The sequence below is a fragment of the Tinamus guttatus genome, unplaced genomic scaffold, assembly GCF_059628265.1.
Source record: "Tinamus guttatus ecotype Peru unplaced genomic scaffold, ASM5962826v1 Tinamus_guttatus_pri_ptg000115l, whole genome shotgun sequence".
Classification (NCBI taxonomy): Eukaryota; Metazoa; Chordata; class Aves; order Tinamiformes; family Tinamidae; genus Tinamus; species Tinamus guttatus.
The window spans coordinates 6,856,950-6,876,001 of NW_028288649.1; the positions used below are offsets into that span (position 1 = coordinate 6,856,950).

The 19,052-nt window shown below is 39.4% G+C and overlaps 1 protein-coding gene across 1 annotated transcript in view; it reads right to left on the minus strand.

The window, feature by feature from the left end:
- The window catches only part of CMC1 (C-X9-C motif containing 1), a 31,247-nt gene extending 16,001 nt beyond the window's left edge, over window positions 1-15,246 (minus strand). Inside the window, exons 1-2 of the mRNA XM_088521136.1 lie at window positions 15,190-15,246; window positions 10,052-10,144 (exon numbers count right to left, since the gene is read on the minus strand). Coding sequence (XP_088377262.1) covers window positions 10,052-10,144; window positions 15,190-15,214 — 118 coding nt within the window. The 5' untranslated portion in view covers window positions 15,215-15,246. The remainder of the gene's footprint in view (window positions 1-10,051; window positions 10,145-15,189) is intronic.
- Window positions 15,247-19,052: the final 3,806 nt, after the last annotated feature.

A 19,052-nucleotide genomic window follows, 5' to 3' on the forward strand; every position in this document is an offset into this window, starting at 1 on the left:
AAATTACAATTAAGTGTTTTACTTTCAACTCTCATGTGCTATAAGCAGTCCACCTACTTCCTATATTTTAATTGTAATGTTACTAAAAGTCTTTAAACAATAGTATTCAAAAATCTCTTCTTTGCCAAATAAGCTGGGTGTCCATAAGAGGATTTGCCAAAGGTTAGATGAACCATCTCCTGCAACAGGTATGATCACGTCTCAAGCCACATTTTTGTACTACTTTTCAATGAACTTTAGGTATCTCAATTTATAGTAAAGCAAAGAAGAGACTTCTGCAATGAAGAAACAAAGCAAGTCCAGGTTCAAGCCTATTAATGCAAATATAATGATGAATTTAAGCATGTTAGTAGCCTGAGTGATTAAATGTTTAGAAAAAGACTACTTATATGATGAAGATAATCTAAAAACTCAAATATGTCATTGACCTGGAGGCTCATAGGCAGCTGGCTTAAAAAAAAAGTTAGTTTATGTTGAAAGAAGAGAGAAGAGAAAGAAAAACATCAGGTGGCAGGTCTCTTATTATCATAATTGAAGTCCAAAATTCCTACAATTATTTCAATTCCTTCCCAATATGGCTGATGCCCAACCAAGAAAAATTCTCACGAGCTGCTCCTCTATAGCATCATCAAATTCCCTTTACTTTAAACTTCCATTCTAACTTACTATCCCATCGAACTATTATCTTTCACACTCTTTCCTAGTGTAAAGTACTAAAAAAAAAAATGTTTACAGGAGTGTTCCTCTCCAGTACACCTAACACACAGCAGCTAAGTTGTATATCTTGCTCCCCACTCAGTACATTTCAGAGTCATCCATAGTCCCAGTGTTCCCTGTAGCTCTAGTATTCCTTGCCCATCCCTTTTCATATCCTCTGATCAACTCTGTAACAATTAATTCCTCACACAAAACCCTTCTCACCTCACATCATACACTTGCAGTTTGTTTAAAGGCATTTATCTTGCTCTTAGGCAGCCTTCTTTACTGCAAGATTCTTTTCTCTTTACTTTGGAAGGTGAAAAGCTGTTAAAATAAAACCCAGAGAGATAATAATAGACTGCAAATGTCTTATGACTGACCTTTCATTACTGCAACCTTCGTTTCTCTCTCAGTCAACCATCACATCTGTAGTACACTCTTTGGAGATCATATTTCCCTTCCTACTTTTCCATGTAGCATCACACAGCTACTGAAAAACAATTATGATACAAAAGAAACCATAAATCTGGAGATGGGGAAAAGGGAACTGTGTCGCCATTAAAACAATCATATGCAAGAATGAGGTGATATTCAGCAACAGACAACATGCTTTCCACTTAAAAATTTGAAATTTCAGTAGACGTATTCTATTATTTCCAAATACTTCCCAAATGTCAGAAGTATTAAGAAACACGTAAAACAACACATCTTGTTAAGACTGCTTATTTGCTTCTGCTTTAACTTGCTTTTCTGTACTGCTTGGTCAGGTCTGTCGTTGCAGCCCTCTCGGTTGACCCTTATGAGGGTCCATGCCAAGACACATTCAACAAGCATCATTTTCCAAGGATGTCAGTCCACAGGAAATAATAGAGACTAAAATCACAATTCTCGTAAGGTACTGCCTCAAAAGCATAAAATATCCATTTGCAATTGCAACTATTATTCTTGGCTAAACTGGAATTAATGTTTTAATTTTCCTCACTCAAAGGGACAGGATGAGCAGTCATCTTTGGCAAATGAACTTGTCAACTTCACGGGTTCTCTAGTGAACAAGAATGACAGACAGAATCTTTGCCCTGTTGCCTTCCCCTGAATATCATTTATGCTTTTATGAGGTCAAAACATTGCCTGCAGGCTATCCAAAAGCTCACTACTTATTGGTCTGTAGTTCTGAACATACAGTAGATGTTTTTTGACCAAAGGTAAGCCACATTTTTCACTGCTGAGCTTAATCATATCTACACAAACCATTTTGACTTCAATAGTTGAAAAATAACCTATTTTCTGTGCAAATGCAACCCCAGGGTAATGTTCATAATTCATATAGCATATAAATATTTATACACATGCATAGGCAATGTGGTATGACCTCTTAAAGTATTAGAGTGATTTCCAAAAGTGGCTAACTCTATTACTGTCGAATGCAGCATCCAGGAGGGGATTATAATTCAAAACTGTTAAACTACTTTATACATCATTAAGGCCATGCAGTTAAAATAACGGTTACTCTAAGTCACATGTTGTATTTCCATTGACAGTACATTGCTATGCACAGCTATCTACAATACTGTTAGACAAGCTACAATGATTAAAAAACTCCACAGCATACCTTACGGTATACTTGGTATAAAGTATAAAAATGATTGACAGGTGTCAGAAGGTGTCTTCAAGAAAGAAAAATACGAGAATCAACACCTATTGTAAATAACTTCTTAGAAAAGAACTTCATCTTGAGAAGGGGCTGAAACAACCTCACACTCTCCTGCCTTTTATCAGGGAAAGAGGACAACAAAGAACCTCACTGACACACAGCAAGAGGGTTCCCTAGAGACTGACTGAAATACCACGAGACGGCTTCTGACCAGCGGTTACCTGTACACCTGGGTCTCTCCATCTCCCCAGCTTATACCAGATGAACCTCACCAGGAGCCCACAGCGTGGAACCAGCAAGTCCAGTGAAGAGGACTTGGACTGCAAGTCCAAGCCCAGCACTTCAGTGGTCCAAAAAATGGTACAGAAGGACAAAGGCAGACTTTCACCTTTCTTACTACTTTAATCTTGATTAAAGAATTGCTTCCATTCTGCAAATGTTAAAATACTATCAGTCCAGGGTCTGAAAGAACAGCTTTCCTCCTTAAAATGGATCACCAACACTACAACATGGTACTTCTACACATCCTCACAGCAACTGTAGAAGAAACTATCCCACTACTCAGTCTTCAGGTGGTCCTTGTTCTTGTCACAGATATTGCTGCCCATGTCCTGCACAGAAACATGCATGCCTCCTCTGTTTACACCAGTATTTATTAAATTTCTGTAATTACTCTATGCTAAGTTAATATATTTATACTGGATGAGGAAAACAATTTGAGACTCAGGTTCCTAATCAGAAATCAATATAATCTCTAACTTGAGAAAAATAAAATGAAAGAGTAGACAGAACACATATAACTTAACACCAAGACTATCATCTATGAGCACTGAACTACCAATATTGTATTTTAAGACTTGTAATAATTATCTCTAACAGGTAAGAGAATAAAAATTAAGACAGTTCTTGTAGGATATGGCAACCTGGCTGAAATTGATATTCATTAGAGTACTCTTTGCATGAATAGGAGCATTTGGACTCTGTGGTCTTTATCAGAGCCCCAGCTGGTAATGGTTGAAGGTTAATGCCTTACCCCATTCTGTTCAATTTTCTGTCCTAATTAGCCCTCCAAATCTATAGCTGTGAGCACCAAGTGTCTGTGCTCAAAAGAAACTAATTAATGCTAGCAAATTAGATCAAGTCCAAAGATCCAACAGCCAAACTCCTAAATGCTCCTTGTTAATAGGAAGTGTAGCTGTCAATAACTGCTGTTGGTGGCTATAATGAGGCCTCTTTCTTTCACTGAAAGTGATTTCATTTCTCTTTGTCCTTGTAAAAGCTGTTCCATTCCCTAATAAAAAAAAATACAACTAAGTTGCAGTGGTAAAGCTAGCAGCCTGACCCATTTCTTGTGATCAGCTGGGTTGAAATGGCATAGAAGAAAAAGATATATATCTAATACATCCTGTTTGTGGAGGGTAAGTTCCGTCCATATATTCTTGGAAGTTCTAACACTAGTTATGATACTTAACATTTCCATCACCAAGCACACGATATGTTCTTCTTTTCTTTTCTATAAAATTTCCTTTATTAGCTTAAGGGAGTTAATGCTGGAAGTATCATTAAAAAAAAAAATCACAAGAGATCTGGATCTCATTTCTCAAAATTTTAATTTTCATGTAGCTGTGCTCTCTACATAGTTAGCTGGAGCAAAGCTCAATATACCATAATCCCTCTAGAGACTGTATTAATTCACGTAGTTAAATGTGATGAGAGCAAATGTTCATTGAAAGTACATAGAAACACACTACTACTCCCAAACAAAAGCTACTGTGCATAAGAACATTATATGAAAATGCATCTTACTCCTGGGAACACTAACCAAGAAATAACATCTAGTAATCTCTGACTAGTACCAGATTCAGTTGAACACTATCAAAGCATGTAGAATAATTTAAATAATGGACAACAACTGCATAGCAGTAATCTCAACAGCTTCATGCAGGGTTGTGGTGCCATCAAACATTACTGTAAATATTTTAAGATACAGATAACAATTACAGCGGCAGAGGATCAAATCCCCACCCCCCTTCTCTACCTGCAGTTTTGCTGAAATTACATTCTTGAATTATGTTTACCATCCTCTCCAAAATTAAGCTGCAAGTAGTAAGGCAGAATGCTTTCTTCACACTCAAAAAAAAAGGTCATGACAGTCTCAAAATCTCTTGATTCCTCCAACATAGACTCTCAGGCTTTACATCAAATTGAACAGCGTGTATACAGGCACAGTGAAGGTGTTTTGATTACAGTAGCTTAACAGAAAAAAAAGCTCATCAGTTTTCATCAGTTATTTTTATTTTTTTTGATTGGATCAGAAAAGCATGATATTACTGTACATTTCTAAAGTATGCACATAAAAAAGACAAGGCTGTACTTTTACCGTGAAACAAAGTCGGTGATCAAAAATCAGTTATGCATCATGTTATTTAATTTAGATTTACTTCAAGCAAAATGACTGATCAAAATGTTTTAAAAGTGAGATGTCACATAATAATTTCCCACTGCTACTATTCCTTGCACCTGCCAGTGTCAAACACAGAACCATGATCGTAGGTACCCAGAGATTAATTTGTCCCAACATGATGTGAAGTTTTGCATCAATGAACAGAACTTGGCCTGTATGATAAAGGAAGCGAGCAATATTCACCCATAACTCAGTAACATCAAACTGAAATTTCCCAAGTATGCCATACATTTTTGTATCTGCACTTCTGATAAGACAGCGTAACAAGATGGATTTTTTTTCTTTGGAAGAAGAAATACCAAAAGCATTTTCAGGCATTTAAATGGGCAGCATCCAGTGCAGTTCAATCACTAGAATTGCTTTGTTTATATGGGCCTTGATGTGTCAGGTGTAAGGGTCATGGTCTAGAGCAGGTGGCCCCTACAGGGACAGAAACAATGTCAGTGACAGGACTGTTGAGTAACTGCACGTTATGGAAACTCTGGTTGACACTGGCCATGCTCTACTGTAGGGGAGCCTGCAGTAGTGTTGCATCCCATCATTTTCACTAAGTATCAACATGAGCCCTGAGGAGAAGAGAGCTAATGGAGAAACTGAAGGATGGGAGGAGGAAGGCGGCTTAGAAATGTCTTTTTCCAGCCACACTTTCCAACCCGTCTTTTAAAGCACTGCAAAGTAGCTTAAGAGCTTTGTTATCCATTTGAATCCATAGTTGTTTTAACTGTACACTTTCTAAGGATAACAGAATCACCATAACAATTTGTTCCAGGAAAGGTCCTCAAGACAGCACAGTTCATCTTTCTTTCATCACAGACACATCTTTCTTTTGTTTCCCTTCAATAGAAATGAAAAACAGCAGGAAAAAAAAAAAACTAAAAATAAAAACCTTGTCTCTTTGGTCAAGCAAGCAGATTGCTCCCATGACAGGTCTCAAATGAGAAATGACCACATTCTCATCTTCAAATCACCAACAGGATCAGGTCTTCAAATATTCAAATTGTTTCTGTAACTTCACTGATTTCCTAATGGTAAAATTATACATTATTTACCCTGGAAATTACATACAAGTCAGCTATACATTCAGCTAACTGAATCCTGGGAACTTTACAGATGAGTCAAAGTTACAGATGTCATCTGCAAGTCATTCTTACTGCCTTGAAAAGCTCAAACCCAGATTGTGCATCAGTATTAGACACTGGACAGTATCAGGACTAGTACTTAACTTCAGGAGAAACAAACTTAGGTGTGAACTGAATGCTAAAATCCCTTGTCACCAGAGCAAGATTCTTCTCCCAGCAAAAAAGCTATGGATGTTACTTTACAACAGAACAAATAAACAAAAGGCAAAGTTTGATGACTAACACAATGATCTGAGCACCTTCTTCTCTTGGATCTCAACTTCAGAAGGCTTCTTCCAAGCCCAAACCCATAACCTGTAAAGGTCACCTAGCCACTTCTGGGTTTGCTTTCCAAGCAATCCAAATTACACTGAGTGCACTACACTTAGTGTATGAAGCATTATCATTTGTGTATTTCTGTTCAAGAGTCCTCTGTACCTAAACCCATCAGGCTAAAAGTCAAAGGAATTTTAACTCTGAACTCCCAAGTATGTAATCCTAAGAAACACAACAAACATTTCTGTCTATATGATCACGAGGAACCCAAGCACTCTGCACAGAGCATAGCGGAGACATGGGAAACAGAGGGTGTGGGGACTAGATCAAACTAGGTAAATTTTGGTAAGCTAAATATAACCCTTTCAATGAAAAATGCTAACTTCAGGTTCCTGAAGTTTGCGATGAAGAAGAAATTTACTTGAAATTAAAATTTTGTAACTGGAAATTACGGCCAAAAACTTGAAGAGCTATTTAAAAGGAAAGCACCTCACTCAAGAAATCATTTTATAAAAGCAATGGATGGCTCCTCCTTCACTTTGACAGCACATACTGATGCAGGAATATGTGAATCTTAATCCAATTCTGAATCAAATCAAGCACCACTGTCTGTATAAATGCACTGAAAAACTACCATATGACAATGGTTTCTCATGCTACTTAAGGAAGAAAATTTTACTTACATAATCCTCCTATCATAGCACAAAATGACACACACACACATACATTCCCAGTATACAATTACACACACATTTCATGGATATTAACACAGATGTGTTTATCTAATGGTCACTGGAAAAACATATATGTGTTGCAGAAAGCATGTCTACCCTTTAAACAACACTCCTTTTATAGCATCTTTCACTAGAAAAGTGATTGAAAATTTTATACATGAAATCTGCAACTATGAAGTATTAAATTCTCGATATATGTAACAGTCACTACAACAATAATGCAACAGTCTAAAAATGAGATAAATGTAAATTCAGAGAAAGTGAAACATGACCAGGCTCAACACTTGAATTGTTATTAAAAATTACTGAATCCAAACATTTTCATTTTTATTTCACCCTTAAGGTACTACAACATCTTAAAACGAGTGCTGTTATGAGTCACCCACTTAACCATGCTAGAGTAGCAGTATCACCTCTTGAGTTAACAAAACCTTTTCTTTTTTCTTTTTTTCCTTTCTTTCTTAAATCCTTGGGGGGGTATCCCCGGGATTCTCCTGCACACATGCTGGACAGCCTGTCACTGCTTGGATTATTAGCCCTGATCAGCTCACAGCTCTAGGTGGTATAGCTGCAGGCTAAGGCAATGGACTGTATACAGATGGACCCCCGTGCTCATGCAGAGACCTACTGAATGTATATGGGCTCCCTATAGGGACAGATATGAACCCAGCATGATCAAGGAAATTGTGAAGACCCATACTGTAGAATAGCTTTGTTGCCTATGCTGCCAGTGCATTCACCACAATTTCCTAAAGACAAAATGAAACAAAGATATGTTAACAGAGGAGTTGTTCAAACAGAATCAACATAAATCAGAAAAAAAATCTTATATTGGGAACAAGTTAAATGAGCACCTATGCCCTCGGTGTAAACAGCACAATTTCACACACGTGCGCACACTCTGTAGCACACAAACCAAATCTCTGGAGTTTTGACTGCTTAATTACACAGCTTATATTCATAGCTTGTAATTGTTTATAGCATAAAGAGCACAGCCTATTTACTTTGATTAACACCCATTCCTGTGCCCTAACAAGCCAAATTTATTCTGGGAATAATTTCACAAAGAGATGATAAATTTGCCTGTTCTCAAAACTACTTAAGCTTGACTTCCTGTGCCTTGCTTTCCTTCCAATGTATATTAAAAGAGCATAACAAAATAACCAAACTGATGCTACTGCCTCTTTCTTAACAGGGGCATGAATTTCGGTCTTGCTCATCTATTTGATGATGAAAATTGCACCAGAAATATTCAATTTGCACCTCTAGCTTCCATGCAACTTCCACAAGCCTCATTTTCCAAAGGATGAACTCTATTCAGGGAAAAGAATTAAAATTATAGTTTTGCCTAATACCACAAAATTAATTCTGATAGTATTTTTCTTTAAAATCTATGGAGGAAAAAAAAAAAGAAAGAAAGAAAAAAGGAGGAAAAGGAGGACCTGCAAGGGAACTGTACACAACCCACTGCTCAAGAATCTGCAACACTGCTTGCTGCCACATAACCTTAAGAAGTTGAAACCCAGGTCCTCTTCCTACATGAAGAAAGTTCAGGAGAAAAACAAGAAAATCTCAGAAAAAAACCCTCCCACCCCCCCATGGACTCTGATCTATCCCCAGGGTTAATAAAAAAAAAAAAAACTATACAAATAGCTTTTTATTACTTCTAACTTACACTCCTCTTTCAATAGATCACATTACTGTGGCAGTTTTTCTTATTTTTTCCCCAAGAGGAACTGAGTTGTAAGGTAAAAAATAGTAAATTCCTCCGACAGCACTAGAAGTTACCCATCATCTGATCTCATTTCCTTCTGGCAGATATTCCCAACTCTTTTCCCACTCTCACACTGCAAAATTCCTATAGCACTGCTCTATTTCGTTTTTAAGTGATTAGTGTGAACCCCTAAAAAACAGTTTTTGAAAACTGATACATTGTAGCTAAACTTGACTCTGAAATATTTGCCATTCAAGGGACAGCTTCACACTACTTTATCTGTTGGAGACCAAGAAACCTCAGGAAATCAACCTGAAATGCTGAAATTCTCCCTGTGACTTTTCACAGCAGTGGTTCTCCAAGTATTGCTGCCCTGGCTTCTGCAATATTAGTTGTGAATACCTGTGATGCTTGTTTTCTGAAACTGTATACTACTGTTCTCAGATTTTCTTTTATTGCTTAGGCATCCCATCTCGGTCAGAATGAGCTGACTTTCCATGTAACTTCCTCACAAGAGCTCAATGACATTTTGACCTAGGTTACTAGGGTCTAACTTTCTCCCCCTGCAGCAAACCTTCTTTCAATCTTCCCAGTGGTGCTTTCTGTTTTGGGATCTAGAAGCCAAGTAGCAAAGACCCTCTATGGGAAGCACAACACTTGTATGATGTGCATGACATATATTTGGATGAATCCAGAGCTCAATTTCTTCCTTTCACTCTTACTTCCTTCTTGCAGCAACATTCTTGACTGACTCAGGTGTGTAGCTCTGTCTTTCTGGTACCCCCAAAAATGTGCAAAATTCCTTCCAGGAACATATGAGTAGCAAAGTACCAGGAGTAAGTGTTGATATCAAGTGTTGATATTATCAAGCTCCTTGGCCACTACCTTTCAACAGAAAATGAAAACGTGCAAAAGCAGATACATTAACCTATCTGAACTTCTGTCTAACAGGGCAGACATTAAAATATTGGGGGACAGGGAAGGAAGCAGCTAGCAGGAAATATATAAATAAATTCATTATTTATAAGGATGGTAGGAGGTCCTTCCTAAAGGCTCACATGAGGTAATTCCATTTCTGTAAGTACTGAACAGAACTTACAGGAATATAATTCTCATGGTGTTCTGCCACTACATATTCCAGACACAGATGTGAAAAGTTCTCCATCAACCACACTAAATTCCACAGCTCTCGTGTCCAAGTTGTGCTGGAAAACAGTCCACATCACAAAGCAGCCAAAGTCAACGTGACTGTTTTATATGTTGGTTTCATGCTGAATGGATAAGATGCAGATCATACATATTAATTCTCCGACTATTTGACTTCAGAAAAAAAGGCATTACATTCACAACACAGAACTGACTATATCTGATCTTCGATGAATATTTCAATCTTACCTTGCACTTGATCTGAACACAATTCCTTGGCCTTTTCCCTCATTATTTGTGGAATCAAAACATCTTTTTCTACATGTCTCAGCTTAGAATTCTCTGTGGGAGAGAGAGAAAAAAAAAGTTTTTTCCCCACATATCAGGAAAGTCAATCTACAGAAATAACATAGTACTGTTATAGAATACATATTGTGCTTGTTACAAACTAGCAGCAGAACATACTGTGGAAGCTCCATCCATGGATCAAAAGAGAGGAAAGTCCAAAGACTAAAAATGATTAACAGTAAACTTTAAGCATTTTGTACAAATATACATAGAACACAGAATTTAAAACCAAATGCAGTCTTGCAGGTGTTAAAGCATCAAAAGTCACTGGATCCTAAAACTGCAAATAAGGAGTGAGCCAAGGAATCGTGGTAAAACTACTGAAGGTTTTCTGAAGACAGAGAGAGATCAGGACATTCCAGAATACTGCCATTCCATGTGGATATGAGCAACAGAAGAGACAACAAAAAAACAGATCAAAGGTATAAACTTTGCAAAATTACAAATAAAGTGAGTGCACTGTGAAACAGAAACTGGTTTCCCTACCATTTCAGCCCAGCGTAAAGAACTAACAGAAAGAGAGATTACTAAAATGGGACTTTTCCTATTCAGCAAAACACTTAAAAAAAAAAAACACAAATACAAATAAAATGTGTGGGTTTTGGCAAATCTCAATGCTTGAAATGGTTTTCTGATTGAATACAGTATGTAGGGCACAAGACTGCAATTGTAATAGCTTCCTGTGGTTGATTAAAAGCCTAAGATGCAGAAACTATTTATTGTCTTGCAAGCCGAGGACCACAGCCCTGGTTTAATGATTTTCCCTATTTTTGTAAAAATACATGCATCAATAGAGAGTTTGGTCAACAGGGTCTTGCATCCTCACCATTAGAACAGAATACAGAAGAAATTCACTCTGCCTAGAAGCTGGGGATTAAGGAGACTGCTGGAATAGTCTCCTTGCTTCCTATTTTCTCCTCACCACAGAACCCAAAGAGACCTTGAGAAGAGAGAACCACAGTGCACATCTATGCAGTAGACAGCAGCCCTTTAAGGAGCCAAGAGGAAGATGAAACAGAAAACTGCTTTATGGACCCAATGCTTAAAGGGTCTGTGCCAACTTGTCATATTAACGAGATGACTATTACCAAAAGGAGATATCAAGAAAAAAGGTTTTCCTAGAACGGTGTCCTCAGAAAAGTCACGTTATTACCCTCCCCACTCAACACAATTATCACTGACTCTTTTGTCACTACATCCTGCTGGTAGTTTATGTCCCACTGTAGCAGGGATAGATAACTCAGAAGAATTGAGATAAATACACATGGAGAAAATCTGGACCAGAATCCTTGGAAATATGTTCCACTGACAACTGAATATCCCTGATTTGTAAGAGGAGGTCCCAGGAGCTACTTTTAACTGAAGCTTATTCATTGCAGGACCCCAGGTTGCAGCTTGCCAAACACGTTCAGCTGCCTCGCGCCACAACTACTACCAGCAGCAATTCCACAATTGACATCTTCCTCCTACCACCATATTTCATCTTCTCTACTCTGCCCATCTTATCCACTGAGCATTGATAAAATTGTTACCATCCTCACATTAATATATGCTAACTTATGTGTATATATGTGTACCTTAAAAATATTTATCAAAAAAAAATAAAAGTTTCCATCATTGAATATTTTGTTAACTACATAAAACTCTTTTCTAAAATACTAAACCACAAACTGAATCTACATTGGGACAGAGCCATTGAAGTCATGTGTGTTGGGGGAAACAGATATTTCTAAAATTGAAGGCTTTCCTATAATCATAATTAAAAACAAGGCATATCTGAATGCTTCTTAAGATCTAATACTTTAAGTACCCAAACCTATCAGCTGCGATGGCTCCTGTTCCCTGCCCCCAAGGATTTCAACGGGGTCAGAGAGACAAATCGTTTCACATACCAGTTTCTAACCTCTGTCCCACAAAAACAAAGGCAACGGGTGCTATCACTTAAAAACAACCAATATGAAATTTACTGATGACAAAACAGGACCAAATATCTGCATGTGACACGCTATGGAGCTTGGTAACTTTACTGGCACAGAGGTGTTAAATTATAAAAGGGCAATGTAAAAAGCAGTATAATCCAAGCGTCGTAACATATGTGATAGTCTGAAATCCTAATTCAGAAAGAAAAGAGGCTGATCAGTCCAGCTTCTCTATGTAGCAATATTATTATTTTATTGAAATACATGACTAAATATCTTTTGCATTAAAAAATACATATTTTGAGATTTTTCTATCCAATACACCATTTTAAATTAAGATCGAGTACAGGGATGACAACATCAGGGAAAATTTCCAAAGCTTTAACTTCTCACCATTCTATCATCACCTCAAAGTCAATTTTCACCTTTTTCACTGACTGAATTTGTTATCTTACATTTTGCTTTGGGGCTCATGTGTTCTTGCAATATGGTAGTACTGGATTACAAGAATACCGACAAGCCTATGTACTAAAAATGAACAATGGCTATCACTCCAGGTCTGTGATCTCCAGAAAGACAAGGAAAAGCATCCATATTCGTTAATTACATATGCATTGATTCTGCCCCTACAGCTACTGAATAATAAGCTGAGTTACTTCAGAAGATCTCTTACACAGGTAGATTTTTACACTTTGGATCACATAGCTAAGCCACTTACAAGGCCAAACTATGGCCAAACTTATTACTGAAAACTCATTAAAACCCGGGTTCATTAAAACCCAGAGTTAGCTACTGTTCAGGCATGACAGACCTGCCAGTTACAGAAAACTCAGGGTGGGAGCAACCTAGAAAGGGAAACAAAGCAAGCAAAAAGCCCCAAAGCCCTTCTGACAATTAATGACGAGGTTTCTGCACCTCTTTCACCTGTAACTTCTGCAAATGAAAAAAAAAAAAAGCCTAGAAATCTTGGATGTGATCAGAACACACCAGTAATAATTCAACTTTTTAAATGTTATGGGAATGAGGTGTTCTGGCACAGAAAATGTCTTTGGGTTGCGTTGACACAAGGACTGCAGAGGTAATTCTGGATTTTTAATTTTAAAGAATCATTTCAGGCTCACTGGTATTGTAAAATTTTTCAGTGTCCAAATATACCACCTATTTTTTTAACCTCTTCTTCCCAGAGCTCTTCTCTGAAATATGTCGTCAAGCAATTTCAGGAAATCACAATGATCCTTTCCTTTCAGCTTCCCAATACAGACCAAAGGTGGTACAAGGATCATGAAAGTCACCCTGATCCAACTCCCTTTTCAGTGGCAGCACATTAAGTTCCTAATTGACAGTGTTACCTAAAAGCAGTTAAACTAGAAGGTGAGACCATTCTATCTTTTACTTATGTATTTTCCCCCTTTAAATTCAACATTATTGTATCTACCTAACATTTTTTTTCTTTCCTATCTTTTCCACCTACTGAGTAACTTCCTTCCTTCAGTTAAGTCTCCCACTTCTGTCTTACTGCTCATGCTACGTCAACCCAAGTCACACCCAGGTCCAGCCAGGTGCAAGCCCAGTTCTCTCCTTTCACTGATTTATTTAACTGCATTTAACTACCTCCATTTCCACACAACCACCGGACAGCCAGAAATGGGCATTTTAAATAGCTTAAACATGGGCTATGAAATAAGCCTTCCACCCCTTTGTTTTTTTGGATCCCTAAAGATGGTCAGGGGATGGTGCCAAGACCTGCACGGTGTATTTAAATGACTGCCAATAACCTTACTTTTCTTTTTAAGCTGTCATGAATCTTTGAAAAGGGATCCGTACATCACCGTCTGTAAATAACAGCTGTAGCCAAATGCATGATACACATATTATGAGCTTTCTAAAAACCCACTGCCTATACTCCTGCACAGAGCTGCCTATAAAGAGAGGTTTGAAAGTGCTGAATACAAAAACAAACAAGCAAGCAAACAAAAAACAAGGGCACATATATTTTTAAGACAGGTGAAATGAAGTAGTAACATGCAATTTTGTCAAAGGACTTAGCTGGCAATTCATTTTCTGGATGCAATGAATTAAAGACAGGACCAGAGGCCTTGCCCTATCTGTGCCACAGAAACTCCTCCCACACAAAGTACGCTGCAATTCACAGTTCCCACATCCTGAGCTTTGTGAGGGCTCCTCAGTTTTCACTCCCTGCTGCCTGGCAAAGCCACAATATTGATGGCCACAAAGTAAAGCATCAGCTGCGGTAACAATTTATTAAACTGTGATTTCTTTTTTTCCTCCCTCATATATGAGCCAATAAACAGTTACCAATGCTGACATTTAAAACCACCACTCCAGGGTTAATCTGCGTTAACACCTTGCTGAAAGGAGCGGGGCACCTCACACCTCTCACAGCTATCGCTGCAGGTTCTCCGCGACCTCGCCGAGACGTCTCCGCTCACATTCTGCAGAGCCGGGCACGGGCTGGGGGGCAGGAAGGAGGCGAGCTGAGGTGGCAGAGCGCAGGGCAGCACGTTTAGGTGGGTGTCAGGAAGCAACGCTGCTGCTTCGCCCATGAACCGGGGCTCGTGCCACGCAGCAGCCATGCGGCCCGCGCTCAGCAGCCCCATCGCTGCTGAAACACAAGCACAGCGTGGGTTAGGAGGGACAGGGGACATCTCGAGGGCCACAAACACGGAAGGCCAAGGCTGTGCATGGAGCCACCCTCGTCGCTGCACGCAGAAAGTGAGGTGGCTCAAGCTAAGCTGCTGTAACCACCACCAACGTGAGCCCAAGGAGGAAGCAGGCACAAAACTACCGTGTGGGTGAACAACCACTAACTGAAATCTAGTGACAGAGTTCTACGGCATTTTATTAGTTTATTTAAAAAGAAAGAAAAACGAAAACCTTAGGCGACGCTTCCATAAGAGCGAACCGTGACTATCGCCCCCTTATCCTACTTGGGCGGCCGCGGGCACGGCCGCCCCGGGCCCCGCACGTGCGGCCCAAACGCGCTCCGCCGCGCTCGGGCTGCTGCCCTCGGGCTGCCCTTTCCACCCAGGCCCTTCCCGGCGCCTCAGGCGGGCGGGCCTCGGCGGGGAGCCCCGGGCGGGCGGCAGCGACCGCCCCTACCTGCGGTGCCGGCGGAAGGCTCCATCTGCGGCTCCGCACGCGGCCGCAGCGGCGGCGCCTGCGCGCGCAGCGGAGCCGCCCCGCGCTCCTCGCGCGCAGGCGCGGTCGCCCCGGCGGCCCCGACGGCCGCCCGCTCACCCGCCCTGCGGCGCCTGCGCGCGCGCTCCCCGTTCCCCCGTCGCGCAGGCGCCGCAAGGCGGGCGAACAGGTGGCCGTTGGTGGCCGTTGGTGGCCGTTGGTGGCCGTTCGCCGCCGTTCGCCGCCGTTCGCCGCCGTTCGCCACCCCGCGTCGGAAGGGACCGTTCCCTGGGAAGCCCCCGCGGGTCTGGGGGCAGATGGCAGCAGCTTCTCACAGTACCGGGCAAAGGTCTCAGCAAGCCCAGCCCCTGACAGGAGCCTCGGGCCCAGGGAGTCCTTGGGATTCAAGGCTCCTGGAGCAGTGGTGTTAAAGCACATGATTAGAACAGTAACAAAGGCTTTTTAATTGTTTTTTGTTTGTTTGTTTGTTTGTTTGTTTGTTTTTTCAAAATTGACTTTCTGGTGTCAGGGCAAGAGTCCCTGTTTACTGTCTTTACATATTCAGTATTAGAGCTTCAGGGAGAAAAGAATGAGTAAATATGGTATCCCAAGAGCAAAATTATGGAAATGGTCAGTATACTTCCTTCTAGCTAAATAGGGGAGTTACGTTATTTTAGCTAACAGTTACTGTTGCCTTATGAGACCTTTTGCCCCACCTATGTGGTTCAGCACAAAGGCCTAATAAACCTTTCCACCGTATGTTGTTTAAAGACAGTCCTGTTTCATTGGACATTGCACAGCTAAGAAGGGCTGGTGATATGTAATGTGTAAAAAGTGATGCCAACCAAAAGGTTAGAGAGGTGCCTTTGGTGTGCTGTAGAGGAATAAACACGGACTATAAGCTGCCTTGTTCTATGCAAAAGAACCGAGCCGTAAGCATTGCATTCTCAGGTGAGTGAGAACTTCAGGACTCTTCCTAAAATGCCTTACAGTGTTGGGTTTTTTTCTAAACTGCTGATGTTATCTTCCAGAAACATATAAGGTATAGACCTATAAGACATATGGTCCAGGTGACATAATGCAAGCATATGTTAACATATCTAAAAAGTACCTAGAAGATAACATATCTAAAAGACGACATGGTGGAGTCACCATCCCTGGCATGTTAAGGACATGATTTAGCAGGTATGGTGTTGAGGGGCTTATGGTTGGACTCAATGATCTCAAAGGTCTTTTCCACTAATTCTATGATAAGCAATTTAGAAGAAAAAGCATCAGGAAGAAATTTCATCACAGTTCACCATTATATTTATCCTTAGCACAATTTTTCATTGAAGTAAAGGTCCGAAAATCAGAGCCCACACTTACTGCTTTCCAGATTACACTCTTCTCCCTGACTGAATTATAGTTCAATCCTTGTATTTGAAAATGGATTTTTTCAACTTGTGGCCTAACTAAGGAGTAAGTTCCTTGAGCTGATACATGCACAGAAATTAGTAGAGCGTGATGTAGGCAAAGCCTTCCACACGAGTGATCTAGAGCATTTCTGTTAAAGAGCATTGTATGTCCTTATTCTTTTCTTAATTCACACGTTTCATATCATTCCTTAATGTAGAGTATGGATTTTATAACTGTTATCTGTAACTTTAAACTGTACCAAATCAATTAATGTTTATACACAGATTAAAAACTTTTAATCTTGCAGGGCTAAAAATGCAGCATATCAGGTTATTTGTATTTTATTAATTTTTGGGAGGGCTATGCCACTTCCTACAATGAATATAAGAGTAGAGTTACCAGTCCATATGAGAAAAGTTCTATTTTGCATTGAGAACATACAAGAAAACACGTGGTATAAAAAGAAACTTTCAGGATGAAGACCAAAAAGGAGACTGCAATCACAACAGTAAATTGAAATAGATGAAAATGAACGAAGTGAACATGAAATAAACGAACCTAGTCGCTTTTACTTCTCTTAACTCTTGGCTGTGTACCCCTGCAGAATCAGAACTATGAAGAGTTATTTAAGATAAACAACTTTGAACTTAAATGTCAGCTCTGTGTACTGCTTTGTTAATTTGATCATTTTCAGAGACAGGATACTAGTCTTGCTTTGAACTAGTTCTTTGGTGATTGCAGTGATGAATATAAAAAGAAAAATCCAGCAACTTTGTACATGGGGGAGCCACCCTCCCCTGCTTCTTCTCCCACTATCAGGTCTGACAGGCAGAAATAGGATTTTTCCTCAAGATGTATTCTCATATGTGAGAAAAAATGAAGAATGCTAACAACTGAAAGAGGAAAGGGGTCTTGGGGAAAGAGAAACAAATAAAAGGGGAAAAAATGCATATACAAACATTGTTTTGGAGATTGGAGGGACTAAAAGAGTTTCTGAGAAAAGGCACAGGTGCAGATGTAGATCTGATAGTAAAGCTTCATGCTATTTTTGGCTATTTTTAAGTACTAGAAATGAGAAAGCATCAGAGAAAGTGTTGCAGGTTTCAGTAGACATCTTAGCAATTAAGTAAATGAGACTGACATTATGTGTAGCAGGTATGGCATAAATAAGAGAGGGAGATAGAAACTTGCCAGGGAGAGCTTTACCTTAAGATAAATAACTTGTGTCTGACTTAGCAATGAAATGATGCCAAAAGGTGGTACAGCGACTGACTCAGCAGCATAAGGAAGTGTTGTTGTTTTTAATAGCAATTTGAATGACTGTAAGTGGGACACTCGCCACAGCCAGAAAGGCGGAAGTTACTATGTTACATATGTGAAATGATAAGAATCTGGTAAAGAATTTCAGTAGTGTAGATTAAAAAAAAAGCTAAACATTATGTAAGTAAAAATTGTGTGTGCTTTTAGTAAATTGCAGACTAGATATAAATAAAATCATCCTGTAGAGAAAGAAAAGGGAGTTTTACTTCCTTTGGCCACATTAAAGTGCTGTTTATGTGATGGATGCATCCTGTAGGAGCATTCAAGGATATATGGGGGTGATTTCGTAAAAAAAAAAAAAAAAAGTGGGAAGGAAGACGGTCTTCTGTAAACATGAAGCCTACCTTGATGTCTATCTTGGGTCTTATCCTCAGCACTAGTTTTTAAAAGGCATTTGAAGACATTTGGATTATATATTTTATGTTTAATAAGAATTTTCTTTAGATAAGAATCTTGCCACAAGTTTTGCATGCATGCATGAAGTTATTCTGAAATGTGTGGGCCATTTTGTCATAGAGCAATCGTGTATAATTTAGGACTACGTACTTCATTTAACTGAGATACTCATCCAGGGAACTTGTTAAATTGGGATCTCTCCTGAGGCACTGATACACTATCAGTAGTACTTAATACACACAACTATTACAGCTTAATAGGATAGTACCTATTGCCTAATCGAATCTGCTTCTGGTAGTTCAGTGGTGTCTGCATCATCTCGCTGTTACAGTCTCTTTGAACTGGTCTATGTGAGGAAAATGGTCCCCAGAGTTAATTCCCTGAGAGGTCAGCTGTGGGAGCTGTGGTGGAAATAAGATGGTGATGGTGGCCACAATTTTCTACATAGGTTACAGTGGGGAAAATCAGGTAAATTCCCTCATAGTCTTGAAAGATGCTTGAGGTAACGGAGAAGTTTCGTTTTCAGCCTTTTTTTTTCCTTATAAAAGTAGAAATAAAAATACAGTTATAAGTAGGATTGGCAGTCATTTCTGTGTTCTAACATTCATATTGTCATTTGATTAGTTAATCGCTCATTTTCAAAGGTGTGAATGTATTTTCACGCTTCAGCCAGGACAGTGTTAACAGCGAGACTATAGATAGGAATAGAGATTAATTATATGTTGCACAAT